The sequence below is a fragment of the Semicossyphus pulcher genome, unplaced genomic scaffold (genome assembly GCF_022749685.1).
Source record: "Semicossyphus pulcher isolate SPU_LCO1_2020_fin unplaced genomic scaffold, fSemPul1.0.p SCAF_1, whole genome shotgun sequence".
Taxonomy (NCBI): domain Eukaryota; kingdom Metazoa; phylum Chordata; class Actinopteri; order Labriformes; family Labridae; genus Semicossyphus; species Semicossyphus pulcher.
Genome location: NW_027211603.1, coordinates 16,329,003 through 16,351,078, shown reverse-complemented (window position 1 = coordinate 16,351,078; position 22,076 = coordinate 16,329,003). Strand labels below are relative to the sequence as shown.

The window sequence follows — 22,076 nt, the reverse complement described above, 5'->3', positions numbered from 1 at the left end:
GTCTCTCCCCTAAAAATGCTGTCATCTAACAACCAATTCTCATCAGACGTTTATTCCTAAAAAGGACATTTTCGGTTAGGACGAGATGTTTAGCTCATTCTTCAATTATGACGATTCCCGGGGGAAATGATTTTCCCCTTTAGTCATCCGGCTGTTTGGCTACTTTTGTGGCTTATAAACAGCAACAGAGAGTTAATTACAATCAGATCGGCAGAGGGGGAAAGGTCCTCTATAATTTAAACGCTAACAGTATGAAGGAGTTGTGACTAGACTTCAGACGCTTTACTTCTTCCCCCAGAGAGTAATCTCAATGACTCATACATCACACATTTCCCCCCATGCACTTAAAGCTTGACAGAATGGTGACATTTTTGGTGAGTTCTGGTTTAAAAGGGTAATTCGTAAATCTACCAATAAAATGTATTTTTCTGTTTTTTTGTTCAACTTATTTCAAGTGTTTTTGGTATCGGTAGAGATATGATGATCTAACATTGAAAGAATCCTTTATCTTTGTTTCCTGCATTCCTGTTTTCCATAGCAAAAAACACAGGTAGCAAAAGATTTTTTTTCTGTTCCTGCAGTTCATGGTTATTCCTTGAACACATGAAAGACTGTGTTGCTGTATTAAATAAAGTGGCCTTCTACTGCTACCCTTTCAGTTCTGAAGTTTAATTAAGCAACTTTAATGGTGGCATATGATTTGTAGTACTTCTTACAATCCATGGCTTTTGTTCCCTTGGCTATATAAAAGCACCTGGTTTAGACTGCCTTGTAATTATGCTTTAAGGCAGGATTTCCTATGGTTTTGACATACAAGCCTGATAAGACCGCTTTGCTTTTAAAGATAAACATTTGTGCTTTTTCTCTGTTTAATTTTTTATCTCACCGTCTTTTTCTCTCTCAGGTTTCAAAAGGAAGGATTTCAGGGGCAAACTGGCCATCGCCATCACAGCCAACTTCATCAACAGGAACACAACTGCAGAGGCCAAAGTAGAAGAGATCAGCGGTGTCGCCTTCATCTTCAACCAGAAGTTCTTTCTCGACCTCAAAGAGGAGACAGGTGGGAGAGCAGCACAGTTTAAGTGACTCACTGTGGAGTTAGCTGGTTTACAGTTTAGATAAGGATGCTGGCAGGATTAGACACTGATGGGTTTGTGGTGCTTTTGAAGCCATTCTTAAACCTTGTGATTTGTTGCAGGTATCGACCTGGAGAACATTGTGTACTACAGGGACAACACACACTACTTTGTCATGACTGCAAAGAAACAGAGTTTGCTGGACAAGGGAGTTGTCATTCATGTGAGTAGAATTGTGGTCCATAGATGCAGTAAGACTTTATTTCACTTGTGTGCAGCATTACTTAAACTCTATAAGGGGAGAGGTAATAACGTTTCTAAAAGAACAAAACAAATTTTTTTAAGCTCCGACTCTCTCAGTTTGAACTTCCTCTGACTCCCACACTTCTCTTCAACAGGATTACGTAGACACCCAGATGTTACTGAGCAGTGAAAATGTAAACCAGGAAGCTCTTCTGTGCTACGCCCGAGAGGCTGCTGACTTTGGCACCAACTACCAACTTCCCACACTGGATTTTGCCATGAATCACTTGGGGCAGCCAGACGTAGCCATGTTTGACTTCACCAGCATGCATGCCTCTGAGAACGCAGCTCTGGTCAGGGAGAGGTTCGGACACCAGCTGCTGGTAGCGCTGGTTGGCGACAGTCTGCTGGAGGTAAGGACGGGCAGGGCGGGTATTTGTAGGAAGGCGGCGGGATGTTTAGGAGCTTGACAAACCAGCTGTTACACAATCATCAGTCATGGCTTGGATTCTCAGATCACTCTGGTTGGCCAGATGTTGTAGGGTGAAGAGTCTGTGAGAGGGGAGACAGGGTTCATTTGTAATGCTGGCTACTGTTGTTGATGCTCCTGCTCCAGTGAGCTGCTCTCTGTGTACGAACTCATCCCTGATGATGTTGATGCCAATAACAGTCATGACTTGAATGATTGTGGCACATAGGAACAATCCCTTTAGGGAGATGGCTGTATGAACATGTGCAAGCTGATCACTGAAAACAGTAATTACTTATATATGTTTGTAAAATGTTTCCTTAAAGGCAAAACATGACAACTAACAAAGCACCACAAGATGTTAGAAGTTTGATAAAATTACAACAAACAAAATCAGGCCGGCATTGGCCTAAAAGTTTGTTAAGTATTTTTCCATCCTGTCATACAGTGTGATATAGTGATTTCATTGTTTCTACATGTGCACAGGCACAGTGTTATATTCATGTATTTGTTGTGTGATCATGTGCAGCCCTTCTGGCCCATGGGGACGGGATGTGCGAGAGGCTTCCTGGCTGCGTTTGACACCGCCTGGATGGTAAAGAGCTGGGCTCAGGGACGGACGGTTCTGGAAGTGCTGGCAGAGAGGTACACGCACACACGCACACACACACACACACACACACACACACACACACACACGCATAATAAGTCTGAGAAATATAAATATATATAAAAAAATGTTTCCTGGTGTTTCTACAGGGAGAGTATTCACAGGCTACTTCCACAGACGACACCTGAAAACATTGCCAAAAACTTTGAACAGTACACCATAGATCCGGGGACGCGATACCCCAACCTCAACTCCTCCTGTGTCAGGCCAAACCAGGTGAGACGGAGTACAATATCAAACTATATCAGATCCTTATAATCGGTTATTAGGCTCTGTATTCAGAAAATATACATGACTTCTCAAGTTTCTTGATTGTTAATATTTTCACTTTCCTTCCTGTTCAAGGTGCGTCACTTGTACATCAGTGGAGAGCTGAGTTCCTGCTCTCTGGAGCGAGCTGCTACTATACGTCGACCTGTCAATCTCAGCAGACGAGGTAAGTTAAACAGGAACTGGCTTATTCCTGTACGTCTTTGAGTGATGGAGAATGCAGTCCTAAGTATGCCTGCTACTGACTTCTGTGAAGAAAAAAGGGCAGTAATCTTGCTGTCTTGCTGTACTTTGAAAGAACCACCTGAGAACAACATTTTGGCCGATAGCTTTCCTTTCCTTTTCTGACCAACAGAAGCAGTAAGGAACAAGAATTCAACTCTGTGTAGAGACTAAGACACAATCTAAAGTTTGTTTTTACATGTTGTTTCACTGGGTGAAGGAGGAGGCCTGATCAGAAGGGCCGCCAGGTTTTTGGAAGGAATAATCAAACACACTTATCTCCCTCTACAAGTATAGCATTGCTAGGGGTTTCCAATTTCTAATGACGCTGGGGAACTGACATTAAAGACAGAAGCTCTTCATGCTGAACTGAGCTGCATGTTTACTAAAGGCATTCACCAAAGGCATCAAGGAAGTGCGTGTCTGGGCAAAGATGACAGAGATGTGTACATACCTCAGCTCACGCTCCCAGTATATCTGTCATTACCTTATTTAATGACACAGCATGTGTTGATCCACTCTTGTCATGACATCATATCACCTTCAGCCAAAACTTCCTGAGGGCTTACGAGCATGTTTTTCATTGCTGTGAAAAGTTACTTAACTTTCCATGTTTCTTTCTCAGAGTCTGAGATCAGACCGGCCAGGCTTCTCACCTGGTGCCAGAAACAGACCGACGGCTACAAGAACGTGAAGATCACAGACTTGACGTCTTCTTGGAAAAGCGGCATCGCTCTCTGTGCTTTGATCCACAGGTTCAAACCGCAGCTGATGTACGTAACACACATCTGATAATGTCAGTTCTAGCCCGCAGCAATCGGATCATTAACATCATCTTATCTCTTTGCAGCATCTGACATAACATTCTAAAATGAACTCTGTAACATCAAGTTGTGAGGGAATGCATTTTCTATGGGTGTGTTAAAAATACTTCACATGAGAGAAGCTCTTTAATATCCTCCTCACAACTTATGAAACACTTGACCTTTCTAGAGCGATGATAGATGTGAAAAATACTTCATACACAGCTGTAAGGTAGTTGTACAGGGTGCAAAGAGAGGAGTTTGAGGAGTGCAGGTGTGTACATTTCACACATTTTTGCAAGGGCATTTTGACTTTATCATCCCATCTGAAAGAGTACTGGTTGTTCCAGTACCTGTATAAATGTAATTTATTGCCCGTTGTTGGCTGTTGATTTGGAGTGCTGCAGAAAAATACTTGTTTTTTTCTGGTCCCCACTTTCAGGGCAAAATCCTTTAAACAGAAGCTGTGCTTTAAGTTTCCACTTTTAAGGCTTAGACTGCCTTACGCTGCATATAATCAGTCAGCGCGACTGTAGATTAGTACATTTACAAATCTAATTATATCCTCTCACCCCTTAATTATTGCCTTCATACCTCGCCGCATGCCACTATAATTTGTGTGCTGCCGTAAGTTTCCAGGAACCACTGGCATTTTTCCCCTTCCCTCCTCCATATGCATGCCTGTCAGCAGAGCGGACGGCAGAGAGGGGAGCAGGTTCACAGAAAAGAAAGAAAGGGAGAAAGAGTGGGCCTCTGTACTTACAGAATAACACTAACGTTTGTGTGTGCGGCTGCTAGGTTACTGCTCTCCTCTTTACATCATTTCTGACGGTGTCTGCACACTGTCAGCGTAGATAGGGACGTTAGGGCAATTTCTTTTTTTTATAAATCATTCGCTGCCATTTTCTCCTGTAGAACTAGACAAGGCTTCTTCTCCAGGTTTTTAGATGTCCTATATAGGGTCATTTCATTGTCCTAACGTTAACTGTCTTCCAAAGCTGTTTTTGTATCAGTGTGCACTCTGCCCCCTGTCAGTCACCTGACACCTGCATGCTCATATGAAATAATCCCTTTAAGAATCCAGTTACAAACTTACTGTTATATTCCTGTCTCGTTATTCAGAGCATCTCAAGTAGTTATGATACTGAAAATATGCAGTGTAAAAGCAATTAGAAGTAAAAAATATACAGAAATATGAGGGGAATAGTGAAGCAGGTAGAGGTAAACGGTGTCAAACTGACAGCACAGGATAAAAACACACAACCTATATATATTTTCCAGCTGCTGTGCCACTACTTATGTAGCCGTAATCTCTCTTTACTACCTCCCTCTTACCTCATTACCATCTTTTTCCATCAGCGATTTTGACTCGTTGAATGAAGAAGATCATGCTGCAAACCTCCAGCTGGCTTTTGACATCGGCGAGCGGGAGTTTGGGATCCGATCGTTCACGTCTGTGAAAGAGCTGAACGACGATCAGGAGCTGGATAAGACCAGGATGATCACCTACCTGTCCAAGTTCTATGAGCTCTTCCGTGGAACACCTCTACCTGCCTCAGGTACTCTAGCCTTCTCTGTGTTGTAGTTTCCTCTTCTCTTCTGCATTATACTCAACCATGCTGTGCTCTACTAAACTCGTCTGTATTCTACTATAATCTCTTGTTGACTCTATTTAATTCAACTTTATATTACTGTACTCTACTCTCAACTTACTTTTCTTAACATAACTCTCCTCTACCCTGCTCCTCTCTACTCTGGAAGATGCAACATAACTCTATTGTCCTGCACTTGTTTGTACTCAACTTGACCCTAACTGTACATTGTTGTGGCTGTATCTTGTCTTCCTCTTTGTGTCTGGTCCCAACCTTCTTCACTTTAGTGTACGAATAAAATATGTACAAACTAAAAATATTAAAGAAATTCCAGTGAAAGGGAAGGTATCACATTCCATTTGGTTTTCTGTGAAAAACTGTGTGTTGTACGGCACTAAAGTGAAGAGGCATGAGAGGAATGTGTATCTGAACCAGAGCTGTTGACGACAATAGGCTGAGATTCTTGACAATATGAAGACAGCTGCCTGTCTTGACTGACGGGCTTTTTAACGCTTACTTGCATGCTTTCTTTAAATCCTCAGACAACCATTTATATTCCTCTGACATGCAGCTGAGTGATTAACAAGTAGTGGAATATTTTTCTACACAGATATAGCAACTCTTATTTTTTTCTGGACCACTAACTTTCCGAATGTATAGGGTCCTTATTATTTATGGCTTTGCACTGTGGAAACAATGATAACTCAAATGCAGTCATGTGTTTGGCTGCAGGTTCCAGAGGAGTGGATGAAAACAATGAAGATTATCCATCTAAGGAAGTCCGAAGTAATAATAATGTGCTCAATCTCGCACTGCCCAGGAAACGGGTACCAAAGGTAACTCCACACTGAAATGTTTTGTACTGAAGTACCAAGTACAACAAATTAACTGTCTATGGCTTCCATTGTTGTTATTCCCCATTCATGTGGGATTCATAGTTAAAGGCCAACATATTCCATAACCATAGGGGATTTTTCCAGCTGCTAATAGCTTCAAACATTCAGTTGATATTCAGTCTTTTTGTTTGTACTCTATTTCCAGGATGAAAAGAAGTCAGACGGTACAGATCCTATTTACAAAAGGAGGCGGAAATTCTGCAGTTACTTGGAGGAGGTTTGTCATTAAACTCCTAACTTGTAATTTTAAACTTAACCGCTATTAAAAAAAAAATCTTGATTATTAAGCATCTTGTATGTTGTCTCTCATTAGGCCACCAATCTGTCCAGTAATGGGTCCCCGGTGCGAGAGAGCCGAGAGCCCAAGGAAAACAAAGTGCGCTCCATGGCTACTCAGCTGCTGGCAAAGTTTGAGAGCTCGCCCCCTACCATCCGGAAAACACAGGTAAAAAAACAACAGCAATGTGTTTAGTATAGACTCATAGAAATCTATTTTACTTATTTTTTATTGTAGTTCTATGATTTTGTTATATTTTTGAGGAAGTAGTTGAGTATGCACCTTTGAATATACTGTGTATACTATTCATTTATTTATAGACAAAACTTTAGTTAAGTTTCCCTTGTTCTGAGCCAGGGCACTAGAAGATCTCTGCAGTTTTATTCAGACAAAACTTTCCTTTTTGCTGATGCTGAAGTCTTTCCTTGTCTGTTGTATCTAAATCTTTCCAGCCTTTTCTGTTTCTGTGCCTCTTCATTAACTGTCTTTCAAACCTTTCTGCAAGTCTCAGTCAGACTGGGAGAGGTCCTCTCCGCTACAAACTCTTGACCTGACTGAGTGTCTGCACAAAAAACTCGGGCCTCCAGTTCCACCTAAACCCCCTCCTGAGTCACAGGTAGTCTAGAGCTACTAGACAGCAGTTAAGACATACAAACTGTAGGTACAGTTGCCAAAGGCCTCAGAATAGTCTTTAAAGACTAGTGACAGTCTGTAAAGCTTCACATAAAATAGATGTTTATATGCTTATTCTGTGTTACTATCCTAAGACACATGATTCAAACATACACAGACCCAGACATTTTTAAGCACATACTTTATATATAAATGTTTGCTGCCTATGTATAGCTCAAATTATATCATTAACTTTGAATAGTTTCTCAGTCTTTTTTGGATATTTAAAGGAACATACTGGTGGTTTATAGTCTATAGTTTTGATTTTTACTTGCATGTAACATCGCACAAAGGATATTTGCAATCATTTTGTTTAGAGTGAACAACCAGACAAAATACCTTTTCAGTTGCTGAAGTGAAAGCATTGTATTCATGAGCTCAGCCTTTGGAAAATCATACCCAACAGGATAATGGGAGTTCTAAATGTAGCTTTTGGCTGTTGACTTGCAGGACTGCCCCTTTACTTCTTGACCGCTGCAAGAAGAAAGGTTTAAAAACAGTTCCTGCTCGTAAATGCATTACCCTGTGATGATTACGTAACTTTGGCAAACCATTAAGCAGACTGTTCACTCTATTGGATTACTTATGCAAGATGATTTTCATGTTCTGGCATGACGAACACCTTGAATACTTGTGCTATGCTTTAAAGACGGTTGGCAGCATTGTAAAGTATTTGTGTGGTCAATAAGCGGAAAAATAAAAACCCCACCTGTATTGTTCTTTTAAATGATCTAATCTATTACCGCTCAGTAAATAAAAGATGCAGCTTCACTGCCTGGTTACTTAGTGAGGAGTTTTACCACAGCTCACAAGTGCACTGTGTATCATCCTTTCCAGTTTGAATTCAGTATCAGAAAAGCCGCAGAACACTTAGTCCGCCTGCCTCCAAAGCCTCCGCCTATACCTGAGTCCCAGCATCCCTTTTCAGTCGTGAAGCTCAGACATGTTGATCAAACACAAGCTGAGACGAATCCCCAGCCTCAGCCTGAGAGCGCAGACCCCCCTGCTCCTGCTCCCTCCTGCCAGTCAGCAATCCATTTCATGTCCAGAGTCCTCCAGCGCCTCAGGGAGGTGGATGAACACGTCTCTGAGGTGATCACTCCTCATCTCTTCATGTCTTTAACCTTTATATTCTTCTCTTTCAACTTTTTCAAACCTTGTGATTGTTGCATGCTCTGATCCCAAAAAAAGGCCCCAGAGTGAATGTTTATATCTACTCTGCCTTGATTATACATTCGGGCTGGTGTAATGTGTATTCAGACGGTGAAGTCAGACCCTAAATTATCCAGCCTGATGAAAATGGCAGAAGCAAGCCCGCAGACCTGGCACGAGCTGAGACAGACACACAGGCGGATTATTTGCCAGTCTGAGTCGCGTGGAAGAGGTCGGCCGGGTCCACGCAGCCGGCACGCATTGGCTTATTAAGTCAATCACATGTAAAACTGAGGGGGGGTTTGTTGATTCAAATGATGGTGGTAGAGATATTTAACTTTGAAAAACTTATTCAGCTGTTTTGACAATTATCTTTGAATACAGGAGACAGACAAAATAACTAAACTCTGCTGTTGCCATGGTGGGTTAATTATCTATTATTGTAGTCTTCCATTTTCGTGACCACTATTCCTCTTTGTTGGTGCAGCTTCTCTGTGTTTAGCATTGCCATGGTTTATGGGACGACTTCCCCCTACCTATTTAAAAGTTCCCCTTTTTTTATTTTTACACGTGCACCTGCAGTTTGAACACCATTTTATTGGCTCTCTTGGAGCTCAGTTAAATGTTGCTTTTAACGCTCTCCAAGTGTTGACTGCCAGACCATGTTTATATGTTTAATAAATGCTGCTAACGGGTACTAATGATGTAGGCTAACAGTGTTTGTAATTATCATGAAAGGAATAGTGAGACAATTTGGGAAATACACCTGCAGTCCGTCTCATTTGTTGATTACATAGTTAAAACCAAACTTTATGTTTGACGTTGCTCCTTTACTTCAGGATAACAGTGTGAATAAGTTCATTATTACTTTAAGTTGCTGTCTTTCTTATTCAGTGTGTAGATAAACTCTGCGCGTTTTAACTGATCTTAAATTATCCTTTTCATTGATGTACTTTGAAATTTGGAAATGACTCAATTCACCACTAAGGGAGGAATTCACGACGAATGAATTGCAGCCGCTGATAGCTCCATAAATTGCGCATCATTTGCCCCCGCTATCTGCTCCGTCTCAAGCTCCGATTCACAAAGCAAATTGCACTGATGATATTCAAGCGCAAACACGGCCATAATGTTTCGCAGTTCCATGCAGTTTGCTCTTGTCTTGCGTCTGACTGTGAAGAGAAGCTGTCTGGACCTCCACTCTCTGCTGCGCGGTGCTGCGCTCTCAGGCATCAGTTGAGCGCACACTGACAGATCTCATCTCCATCCACAGATCGATGCTGAGCAAGGAGAGGAGGGGGCAGCTCTTTGAACAGTTTATTGTAAAGTCCAGACTCGACCAGTGTTTACTAGTTACTAGTAACTATTTGAATAGAGCTTTATTTTTTCAACGACTGCGCAACAGCAGCACGTCCATATAAAAATCCCCATCCTGCGTAATGGCTCCAAAGTGTGCCCGTGTGCAGGGGTTGAGCCTCGCACAGCCCCGGGCTGATTGGTCGCAAACAGCACCGGAGCACAGAGGCGCTGTTTGCTCTGCAGCGCACTTTGGGGTGCATTCAACCCTCTGCGTGTGCTTGGAGAACGAGGTGGAGTCTGCTTGTGTCATTTGCACAGGTTTTACAGGCCCAAAAGCTGCACAATCCTTTAATGAATTCCCCCCTAAGTGTTTTATCATCGTTCATCGTTCATCATTCGACTTATGCCGCATACTTGTTTTTGATTCCTCTGCCAGGTCTGTGTGGCTGTCTCACTTTCCTGGTCCACTACAGTATGAGTATAAGTACAGTATGAGTTACCACATCAATTGGAGTGTGAAATTAATGTAATAAAGAAGGCTTGGTCTGCACAGCGATGTAATTGTTCTCCTGCAGACAATACACACTAAGCTGTCAAATCCTGCTTCTTATGGGCCGAGTAGAACAGAAAGTTCTTTCATCTTTAAACTGTGCAGTGCTGATTAAATGGCCATTAGTCCACCTTATTATGTTGTTGATGGGAGAATGTGTCTCTTTGTACTGAGGTGCTGAGACTGATGGCTTGTCTGATGTTCCTGTGCTCCGTGTCATCCTGCAGAAAAGAGCTCAGACACAACAGGCTAGAGAGTTTCAAAGAAAGAGTATAAAGGAGAAGGCTGTTCACCTTAGTGGGATGTTCACAGGAGACAGCCCACCTGTACTCAAGGTGATTATCTCCAGCCTGAACCGTGTGAATCCAACCCTGCGCTGTGTGATGCACTGCCTGCCCCTCACAAACCCCTCACAAACCCCTGTGTGTGTTTATCCGCATCACGTTTGCATGCAGCCAGTTTTCTCCCGCAAAATTTTGTACCACAGATTGTTTTTACTCTGGGATATGCCTACATGTAGGAGAGTCTGTCATAAAAAGGGAGTGGGACAGTGGGAAAAGGGTCTCTTGTATTGATGAACAGAGAATTAGCACCTGAATGTGCAGCTTCCAGGGCTTTACAAAGTTTTATACCGAGTTTCAGCTCTTCAGCAAATTTCATCTCTTTCATAGGGTCATTTCAGGCTGCAGCAGGCAGAATTTATCTTATTATCATTATCATGATATCATCATTATTTATCAATGGGGTTGGTGGAGACCAAAGCAGAGCAAAAAGAGTAAATATTGGACTTACATTCAAATACAGATTAAAATGAATGGATGAGCTGGATGTGTACATATGCAACTATTTAGGAGCGTGTTCACCGTATAAACAGTTATTGTAGTTTTAAAAATGCTAACTATATGATGTTCTGTAGTAGAGAAAATATAGGCGTCTTCCATGTTTGTTCAAGTGAAGGCTCAACATATTTGTGATCCAAGAGTCAGCAAACGGAAATCCTCCTTGTTTCTTCCAAACGAACTTAAGAAGAGCCCGAGCATGACATTGTCGTCATGTATCTTCTTAATTACAGTCGACAGATTTATGCAAAAGGGCTGCTGCTTTGCATGTGAGCTCTGCTTTGAACTGCTGTTTCTGCCCCTTGTGCTTTTAATTACCAGCAGTCGTCACAGAAAAGAAGTGTGTGTGTTCATGCGGTGGCACTTTGTGGGTTTTTGTGCTCCACCCATCCCAAACAGCCTGCGCCAACTCCACAGCCAGATGTTACAGCAGAACTTACACTCATTCAGTATAAAGGGGACAACTCCCAGCACACTATATGACCTGTGTTTGTTCTGTTTTAAACTTAAGGATCAAATTTGATTCCTGAAGAGCAATAAGAAAACTATTTAAGCTTTCCCACTGAGCCGTGTGTGTTTATATATATATATAACTGTGGGATTATCCCTTTGCTATAATTATCGTACTCGCTTCCTTTGACTTTGTTTTTCTCTGGGCTGAGTGTTGGTTTGCAGTTGCAGAGGAGTCTAAGGCTTTAAAGTGGAGACAATGATCGCCCTCTCTGAAATTGATCCCAGACACAGAACCTCCTACTGAACTGTCAATCAAAATATCCCCCAGATAATATCTGAACAATAAGACATTCAGGAAGTGACATGTACAATACAAGCTGTGATCTGGTTGGAAAACATTCATCTATGCAGCTGTGTGTTCCTTATCATGTCACATTGTTACCCCTCCTACATGTTATAACTACAACTGTTTCTACCCAGCATGAGACACCTCCAAGAGGGACTGACTTAGTCTAAGTGTGAAGCAAAAAACAATGTGGCCTGAAATATTTCTCAGGTTTTATGTTGCAAAATTACTTTTTAATTAAAATATTAGATAAAGATTCTCAAAGATGATAGTTCAAGGTCCTTTTTACTGGCATTTTGACCTTGAATTACAACTTTAAATTAGATAAAACAGTCTGTTGTTTAAGGATAAAGTATTTGATACCCTGGGTTTCAGCCTGAGTCATTGATTAGAAAGATAAAAAATCAGTGATTCATCTTTTGTTGTCGAGATGTGTGCGTCATGAATCGGAATCATTTTGCCTGTTCTCTGTTTCGCAGGGCGCCTCAGTACGGAAGGTGTTCTCCCAGTCGGGTGACAGGTGTCACTCATGTGAGAAGCGTGTTTACATGGTGGAGAGGGTCTGTGCCGAGGGGCTCTACTTCCACAGGGAGTGTTTTCGCTGTTCCACCTGCAGCTCTGCCCTGAGACAGGGAGCACACGCCTTCGACTCTGAGCAGGGTGGGTATCAGTACATTTCCGTCGTTATAAAGAGCAGAGTTCAGGATTTAGTAGACTACTTCATCCTGACGTTTGTTTTTATCTTACAGGGAAGTTGTTCTGCAAACTTCACTTTGATCAACGCAACAGTGGGACAAACCTGCGGAGGAATTTATCTCTACGCTCAGTAAGAACTTTGCATTTCTAACAGCGTCCATCCTTTTCTAACATTTACTGTAAATATCTAACCTCTCTGCTTGTTACATCCTCTGTCCTAGAACCGTTTTGGAGCTGGTGTTCAGGAGCGACACACAGATGAAGGACAGAGCTCAGAGTCCAGCAGCACAGCAGCCCTGCAGAGTCCATCCTCAGCAGGTACCTTCAGCTCGTTCATCAGGAAACGCCTGAGCTGGCCCCTGAGTGTGACCCGCTCGGTGTGTAACGCCCCCTCGTATCTGTCCCAGCGTGTGCGTAGTACAGCACGGGCTCTCACCAGCCACCTGAGGGACAATGCCATGGACTACGCTTACTTATATGAGCTACTGAGCATGAGCGTGCCCCTGCTGCTTGTCTTACAGGAAGTACTGCTGCAGATGCACACAGAGGCTGTGCCTGATGGGCCGAGCTCCTTACAGCCAGTACTGTTGTGGCTGCAGGAGCAGATAGGGCACAGAATCATATAGATGTTCTGCAGACTCATGACCTGAACGTGACTCTAAATGCCATTAAATCTATGGCTGAGGTGCACATTAGCTGGAGTGTTTTTGCCTTATTATAGTCTGTAGCTGTGCACAAGCACCTTTTCAATGTTTACCTGCCTTTTATGATGAAACTGTAGGCAAAGAAGAGACACTGTACTACATGGTGTTGGGAACATTTTCTGAACATAAAAGCTGCACCAAATAATTTTTGCAGTGGGTTTAACGTGCAAACTGTACAGTACTTGTAGGTTTATAATAACTTAAACATTTAAAGTAGTTAAAATGCAAGTAAAAGAAAACAGGCCAAAGTTAGTGCATTAAAGACTCCAGACTGCTGAAATCAACATTGCTGTAAAGTTCAACCTTCAAACTGTGTTGGGAAATAGATCCTGCAGTTAAATCAGTTTAACTCAGGTTATGACTGACTGACTTGATGCACTTTATTCTTTGACTGCCGGGTCGACGGAGCAGAAAACTCACATGTTCTCACGTTAAGGCGGACCTACAGGCAGGTTAACTTTTGACTACATATGTGCTCCTGCCATGTGTTATATTTTATACATGCAGGAATGTGTGTTTTACACACGCCCTTTCATTTAAACTCTGACCGCTCAGTTTACTCTCATATTTTATTGATTTTCTGCAGATAAAACCAAAGAATCTCTGATGTTTTGATGCTGTGGTCTTGAGTTTCTCTCTCAGTATTTACTTTTACTTTGCTGCCATCTACTGTTGACTCTCAGAATAACCATGAAGGCAACATACCCACCCCTTCATTTTTTAACCTTTCCCGGTGTAACAATTTACGTTTAAAGTGATTGATTTATGAGATGTTCTCAGACTGACTGCAGACAATAGAAGCTGGTGAGCATGCTGTGATGTGTTTGAATGTGCTTGCCACTCTTGCCTTAATTTAAAGCATGTTGTTGGAAGATCAACTGCAAACCTCTTTCACAGGAAGCCTCTCTGATGCTTCCTGTTCAGATACACTATCTAATGATGCTTCTGAGGCACTTTAGAGTATTTCTAAATAAAATATTAGAAAATAATAAATATTTACAGGCATTAATTTAAGTGTTTACGGCATGATATGTGTTGTTTGTCTGTTGTTATCAGCTACCTAATTTACATGTCGATTTACTGAATCTGCTGCACATGCTACGAGCTGTGTGGTTTACAGAGCAGGAAAGGGCTTCAGTGTTTTTAAATACCAAAGAACTGTTTTCATACACACTCACTGTAACATTATTTAACACATCTGTATAACATGGCGACAATCACGCAAACTATAACATGTACAACGGTGCCAACACACAAATGTGGTCTTTATTATGAATGTCAGCGTTTTGTTTTGTTCCCATAAACATTTTCTACTTTTGTGCTTTAAGTTCTCTGCGTTTCATTCTTCTCTCTCCTCCTCTCGTTCAGCGGAAGACTTTTATGACGTGTGTGAGCCGGGAGACATGACATTTTGAAGGTGATCACCTGCATGGTCACAGGATCGTGTGTGAAACTTGTGATGGGATACTGACGAGCAATAATTGTCTCTAGTATTAACAGCATTACTGAAGAGATGTTCCTTTGAAGTGAGACTAAACTGCACTCATGACTAATGAACAGCTTCAGTGTTTCAGATCCTCAAGCTGTTTTCTTCTGCCCTTAATCTCCTATTTTTGATTATTTAAAAAGTGTGAATAAAGTGGAACGAAATTACAACATCAGGTTTGTACAAACTAGCAAAGAGACGTGACCAAGAAGACGTCAAATCTGGTTTCAATTTCTCCACTAAAGTGAAAGCCTATTTCTCCGAAACAACAACTTTTTAAATCGTAATCTTAAAGCACATGATCCATTTAGCAGAAGTTTTTAAGCTTTGATTGTATAACAAAATCTCCCTCAACAGATGGTGGCCAGTAGTCATTCATTTGTAGATCAAATTTGCTGTATAAGATTTATGAAACTTCAGAATTCCCCCCCAAGGATAAATAAAGTATTTCTGATTTCAAAAACAATAAATCTGTGCCAAGCATTAGCTTAAAGCCACCCAAGGCAGAAATCCTTAAAGTGCTCATGTGCTGAACATTTGCTGTTCAAATCGATCGAAAGGTACAATTGAAATCTTTCAGCTTCAGCTGTCATATTTAATATATTGTAGAATGATGTGTCCCTGTGAGCTGATGATGCATTTTACAGGGGAGCTTCAACAATTACAATCAGAATATAATTAAAGATCTGGAGGATCTAGTACTTCTTATGTGAAAAAATGTTTTTTGGGGTCTGACAAATTGCCTCAAGTGATTGAGTGACAAAGAAGTGAGCTAACCAGACGTCTGTAGCCTGCTCCTTATCTCTGCTTGAGGGTCTAGGCTACTTTAGCTGTTGCTAGCATAACACACCTGAAACTTAGAACTGAAGGGTCGGCTGTTAAGCTGCATTGTGGGTAATTTGGCACCAGGATATGTCAAAATTATACTTACACCTAAAGGTTGGTGAGGGAGAAATGTGGCTGGATGTAATGAGCCCTTGCTCCTCCCTCATGATCACCATCACTGGAAGGCCTTTGAAACCTCTCAGTGAAGCTGCTCTGAGCCATCAGATCAAGGTGTGAATGTAACTGTGGAAAAAGAGCATTGTATTATGTGGATAAATTAAGCACTCAAAGATTTTTTTTTTGGCACTTAAACATTTATGATTAACTTAAAAAGACCCACTTAAAGTTTCCATGCACATGTTCAACACAGAGCCAGTCTTTCAGTGTGGACATTGTGACTATTGTGAGTTTATTTTATTGCACGACAGGTGAAAATGAAAAAGTATTTTTACGTTGTGATAGAAACTGTTCAGAAACGCCCTGAGGGTTAAAACTAGATGGACTTCAATCATTTCTATGTGACACAATTCTACTTTAAAAAAAGGTCCTTGACTCTACAACACTGGTTTATATTCTGCTGAAGCTTCTGGACTCCTTTTAATTAAAGTATAAAACATGATGGTTATTTCACGTTGAAAGGATGATGTCCCAAGGTCATTATACTAAATTACTACTCTTGTTATTACTGTGAATAGTAAAGATATAATAAATTCTACTGTTATCTTCATCGGAGTAGAAATATCTAATGTAATAGAAAACATCATCATAGTGGACGCAGTATATAAACTGCATTTGGTGCAGAAAATGTATTCTGACATTTTTTTAATCACCTCCTCCTGGTTTAAGTGTTGGCTGAGGACACGTGGGCGCATGTTTTGAGTCATTTCTGCCTTTTATTTACGACTCCTAAATACTATACCATCGCTGATTGATGACCTTCTGCATGCTGTGTGTTTCTTTGTTGGTTCTACGTTTTCACAAACATGTTTCACAAGATATTCAAATGCTTAGCAGCCTCTAAAAGGTTGCTTTATGGAAAAAACGTGCCAGAGAAATGTGAGGCTCAGTTTCCTCACAGTGTAAAAAAATAAATGTTGAAGCCAACACAACCTCAGGGTCTTACACCTGATAAAGGACATAAACTATACACAAAAATACAATTCATTCACTGTTAGGTATGGAAGCAGGCATGCATCCATACATTTTATTTACTCCATTTTGATCATAACTCGTATCCCAAGAGTTATAAAAGAAAACAGCTTTGTTATCTTGGTCGAGATCGTGAGAAAACAACCGGAATTGACTCGCTATTAAAGGAAAATGGAGTAGATAAAATGTATGAATGCATGTCCGCTTAGGGCTTCCGTAGTTAAGTATAATACACCCAAAATGTAAATAAAACAAGCAAAAGCCTCTTGAAATTTTTAGCGTTAGTTTGTGTTACTTTTTGATGTCAACTTTTTATGAATTTAAAATTTAAAAAAATAAATAAAAAGAATAAGCTTCCTGAATCATGACCAGTCTTTCGGCTAAACAGCTATATTCCAACTTTGAAGCTGTCGTCAGCGGTGAGCAGTGCAGAGTGTGCATGTCTACAGTGATGTGCAGACTTTTTTATCCCTCATGTGTTTATTTGTTTCCTTTTTGTTTTCATCCAGAAGCTACGACACATGTGAGGTCCGACTTTCCCACTAAGGACTGAGAATTAAAGGACATATAATTGTATATAATTGTTAATAATTTGAGTCTTTTTGAAAGTCTGTTCAAGGTTTCTTGTGGTTTTTTGATTGACTGACTTCTGGATTGATTTTTGTGTTGTTATATTCCTTTTTAATCACAATGTGATGTTGTTAGTGACCCCTGACTGTGTTTATGAAAAGCCTTTAGTATAATGAATGTTATATGTTATGCTGGCTCTTTATTGACAAACTTTGACAGAAAAGAGTAAAAGATGAGAAAATGCTCCTAGTGGCTGTTTTTGGAACTGCTGTTTGCGCCAAAGGCGGGGTACACCCTAGACCAGGGGTGGGCAATCCTGCTCCTGGAGCACCACCTTCCTGCATGTTTTAGGTTTCTCCGCACTCTAACACACCTGATTCGAATGTTTCGCTTGTTACCAATCCCCTGAGACGCTTCAGTTGGTTGATAACGAGCAGATCATTCAAATCAGGTGTGTTAGAGTGCGGAGAAACCTAAAACATGCAGGAAGGTGGCCCTCCAGGAGCAGGATTGCCCAAGCTGAACAGACAACCTTTCAGGCTCACGCTCACACTAATGTCACCAACCAGTCACTAATGACATTAGATTCATGTCTTTGGACTGTAGGAGGAAGCCCACAGTACCAGGAGGAAACCTACGCATGCACGGGGAGAACATGCAAACTCTACACAGAAAGAAGTAGGAGGCGACAGCGCTAACCACTGCACCATGCAGCCTTTATTTTATTGCTACTCTATATAAAAACACACTTAGGTCCGAAACCACTCACTGTTTTTATTACAGTTTCTCTGCATGTGGAGCTGGTTTGAGTCTTAGTATTTGACATCCTTTGGCAGAATTATCTTAAGAGGAAAACAATTTCAAAGAAAAGTCTTTCTCTCCGAGTTTAAACAAACTTTTCCTCTCAAATTGCAAAAAAAGCTCCCCACATGACTTTTTTTCTGTTAACATGCTTTTTAAGGGCCATATAGTTAAGCTTTTTATTGCCAAGGTCAACTAATGGCCCTTTGGGTTTGATTGGCGGCCATCTTGGATTGATGTTGAGTGACACTGTACTCAGTGCGGTTAAAGAGTAAATACAAGCTAAAGGTATTATGTTACACAAAGAAGCATTGATGGTTTCTGTCCAAAGGTTCATGATACGAAATGATAGTGCCTCTTAGATCATGATTATCCTCAGAGGTGCTATCTCTGTCAGTAAGCAGATATTGACCTCTGTGTCTCTGTTTATACCTGCACTTAAATCCAGTCAATAAAGTACATCATAAAATGATGTTTACTCGTGTCCTCTTCAGTCTTCGGAATATAAAATGTTAAAAGGAAATCACTCTGCTGTGTGGAGGAATGTACTTAGAGCTCGGAAGGTTCGGCCTGCATTCACAGCAAAAATGTACTGTCACTTTAAGTGTTTGGTCCTTGACTCCACAAAGCCAGTCCACGTCCTGAATTATTGAATGTTTTTCACCTTATTCATTAATGTGTAATTTAAAGGGCAAAAACAAATTCTCCAGATGTTTTTGTGAAGATAAAGTCATTCAGAGCAGGTCTGACCTCATGTTTGGTTCTTATTAGAGAAGACGAGGGAGTGGCAGCGTTTTCTCTCTGAATGATGTTTAAAATATGTTGTTTAATATTCAACACATTTTAGGTCATTTTGGACAGTTCGCTGATTCTTTCAGGTCCTATTATTTCCATGTTGTTAAATATGGGAGAGATATTAGTTGATAATTGACCTCTGAAACTCATATTTAATATGAGCTTTTAATATTTAAACTCTCATTTCTTAATGTTTTTGAGAAGAAGAGCCCCTCAGAGTTAGAGTAGATATTATAAAATGTACAGTTAAACTTAATAACATTTTTTATCAATGAGTTCAATTATAAACTGATTCATGAATTCATTTGACTATATTCTGCAGTATTTTGAGCTTATTTCTTGCAGAAAATAACACATCTGTGGGGGAAGGGGATGCCTTCTCTTCCTGCTGTTAAAGGGTAGGTGATTTATTTTAGTGTTTTTTGTTCTAAAATGTTCTTAAAGAAATGCTCTATCAAACAGCAGAAGAAACTCTGATATCTCACCCAAATATTTTATTCACGTTCATTTCGATTCATTTCAATGTTATGAATGAATTTAAGTCTGAGCAATTCTCATTTAACTGGTGGAAAAAGTGGAGATTTTTTCTGGGGTTTTTTCACATCAAAGAAGAGTTGTTGAAGGTATTAGTGCAGATAATGAATTGTGTTAAAATTGATGAAGCAGAATAAAGAGTATATTTCATGCAGGTGATTTTTGTTGTGATCCTGCCTGCTCTAAAGAGGCTTGTGTTGTGTTTGTACAGCTCAGGCTGTCGACTCTGGCTCTAACCTGATGCTGATTCTCCACCTTCACCAAGTTCAGACCACTTAGATGACTGGTAAAATCACAGAGCAAATTCTTTCCTATGTGTTCAGTTTCGACTCTTTCGCTGTGATATTTACTGTATGTTCTGACAACTTAGCCATCAGATTTCACGATTTGAGAGCAGATAAAGTGATGGCGAGCATGAGTCTCTGCTCTTTGTAGTGTTTGTATCTCTTGTGAGAGCCACGTGTTCGCCGACCTCTTCTAGCTTTAATTTCTGTTTTTCATATTAAATGACTTCTCCTTAAACATAAACGAGCGGGAGAGAAAACACGTTACACGGTACAAAGATTAGCATTGAAGCAACAGAGCAATCAGAGCCTGAAATTGCATTGAAATTACAGAAGCTGTGAAAATTGAAAACTAAAAAAAAAGCGGGAGAGATTAATCTAAAAATACCACGTCATTATTTAAGCACTCTCACGCAAAGCAGCCTTTAAAACGGTCAAAAACAAACCTCCAAACAACAGGAGCTGCACTAAACTACATTCTATTTAACGTTTCCTCTCAGTAAATAACCACAGCTGTGTTTTGAGTCGCTGTTCTTTTTATACTCACAATGTTTTGCTGTAAGGATGATAAAGCATCATAGACTGACATTAAAACATAATAATAGTAGCAGACATTACTTTATAACTTATAAGCCTCATAAAACAAACCATTCAAACTGTTTTCACTATCAGACAAAAACAATCGAACACAGAGAAACACCAGATGAGTGAAACAGCGCCCAACAATGAAGTTTTCTTTAGTTCTGTGATGCTGCCGTTCACTAGGGCTCCTCTCTGTCTGCATCAAGTGCAACTGATCATATTATATCATATTTATTGAGTCGTGTTGTGCAAATAGTTTCTCATTTCATATCACCATCATGAGACAGTGAGTACAAAAATGACACGATCACTTAGCACTGAATGAAGAACATTGACCACTGTTGTATTTCCATTGTATGCCGTTATACATCAACAACATAGCGTTATCGTACTTTTTGCTCATTCAATTTATTCCTTGAATAAACTGAATTTAGGTAGGTAACACATTTACTGACAACACATATACGAAGTGTATATGATTTCTTTTAGCAGTATGTAGTTAGTAAGGTTAGTTAATGTTAGCTTAATCTCAACCAACTACAGAACAGTAGTAAAATGACCCACATGAGGCATTTTCCTGCATTGCGAGTTGATACATTTTGCTAACATTACCTGCTAATAAGTAGCATTTTCCATGCAGAACTATTAATGTTTTATTTTCAAATTGTGGTATTGCTTCTTTCACAGAAGTATAACATCTGAGTACTTATTTCACAGTAATCCTATAAACAAGTATAAAGCTGTATACTGATAAGAGAAAAGTCCATTATATGGGCAGTATGGGAATGGGAATGTTAGAGAGGAAAACAGGGATGGACAGATTATTGATGAATAACAGGAAAATAAATTCAACTTCAATATATTTTATCAACTGATCAGTGTCTAATGAAAACACATTAAAAGTCTTACATTAAATAGGTAACTTGAAGTGAAAGTAAAAGCTTTATTTGTCCTTTAACACACCATTTAAACTTCCTGCATTACTGTTTTATTTTAGGCTGGCCTCGTGTCAGTACCACTGCTCCATACCTGCACACTGTGTTTGAAATATTTCCTTTCCTGCTCGCTCTAAATGTGCAGATATTCCTCAAAGTATTCGTTTATCCTTTCTCCAACCAGCAGAGCTCTTTTTATTAACCCAACGTATTAACTGAAAGAATGTGTTTGAAGATCCTTGAACAAATCGCTCGCTGCCTTTTCTCAATTTAACTGTTGCTCGGAGCTTAATACAAACATTTGTGATTACATTTTTTAAAAGCCAAACCGAAACGCTTTCAACACGAAATCTTTGAGATTTTTGCTTTTATGTGAACCCAAAAATTCCATCAACCTGCTCTGATCGAGTTTTTAGAGGCTCGTCCAGTGATGTTGGATGTGAGGCTTTGACATTGCCTCCTCAGTTAGGTTTTAAAGGGGCTATATCTAAGATTTCACATATATTCATCAATCAAATATAATTTTTTATTGCCAATGTGTGAAGAGATAGTAGAGGGACTGATAAATTGAGACCTTCCCCAACTTCCCCCATTGCCCCTAACAGCCTGTGGGCTGATTTTTATGTAAAGCACTCGGGCCGGTTTTTCGGCGAAAAGAGAGGATGTGACGTATCAGCGCGTTCGCGAGTACCTCTGCCGAGAGCTCATTTTACACCACTACAGTCAACAGAGTGCCACACGACACAATGCAAGCTGTGAAATGGAGATGGATGCCAACAAATGACAGCACCCACAACAACACCAACACAAACTACACACAAGAATAAAAAACAAAAAAAGTTTTATCTAGTGAAGCCCGTCTGACTAAACAGGAATGTAATCGACG

At 40.3% G+C, this 22,076-nt stretch overlaps 1 protein-coding gene across 7 annotated transcripts in view; it reads left to right on the top strand.

The window, feature by feature from the left end:
- Positions 1 to 18,521, top strand: part of mical2a (microtubule associated monooxygenase, calponin and LIM domain containing 2a) — a 33,897-nt gene extending 15,376 nt beyond the window's left edge. The window contains exons 6-25 of one of the 7 annotated variants that reach the window (XR_011305589.1): positions 905 to 1,060; positions 1,199 to 1,299; positions 1,475 to 1,732; positions 2,318 to 2,433; positions 2,548 to 2,674; positions 2,804 to 2,894; positions 3,576 to 3,723; positions 5,113 to 5,312; positions 6,078 to 6,181; positions 6,387 to 6,458; positions 6,555 to 6,686; positions 7,024 to 7,134; positions 8,028 to 8,282; positions 10,419 to 10,526; positions 12,309 to 12,489; positions 12,579 to 12,655; positions 12,747 to 12,843; positions 14,598 to 14,646; positions 17,199 to 17,262; positions 17,866 to 18,521. Coding sequence is in view for 6 of the 7 variants with exons in the window: in XM_069657505.1 (XP_069513606.1) it covers positions 905 to 1,060; positions 1,199 to 1,299; positions 1,475 to 1,732; positions 2,318 to 2,433; positions 2,548 to 2,674; positions 2,804 to 2,894; positions 3,576 to 3,723; positions 5,113 to 5,312; positions 6,078 to 6,181; positions 6,387 to 6,458; positions 6,555 to 6,686; positions 7,024 to 7,134; positions 8,028 to 8,282; positions 10,419 to 10,526; positions 12,309 to 12,489; positions 12,579 to 12,655; positions 12,747 to 13,151 (2,642 nt within the window). In the remaining variant the exon portion in view is untranslated. Of the gene's footprint in view, positions 1 to 904; positions 1,061 to 1,198; positions 1,300 to 1,474; positions 1,733 to 2,317; positions 2,434 to 2,547; positions 2,675 to 2,803; positions 2,895 to 3,575; positions 3,724 to 5,112; positions 5,313 to 6,077; positions 6,182 to 6,386; positions 6,459 to 6,554; positions 6,687 to 7,023; positions 7,135 to 8,027; positions 8,283 to 10,418; positions 10,527 to 12,308; positions 12,490 to 12,578; positions 12,656 to 12,746; positions 14,557 to 14,597; positions 14,647 to 17,198; positions 17,593 to 17,865 lie in introns of those variants that run through there. The other 6 variants (XM_069657523.1, XM_069657519.1, XM_069657505.1 and 3 more) reach the window with 6 other exon arrangements.
- Positions 18,522 to 22,076: the final 3,555 nt, after the last annotated feature.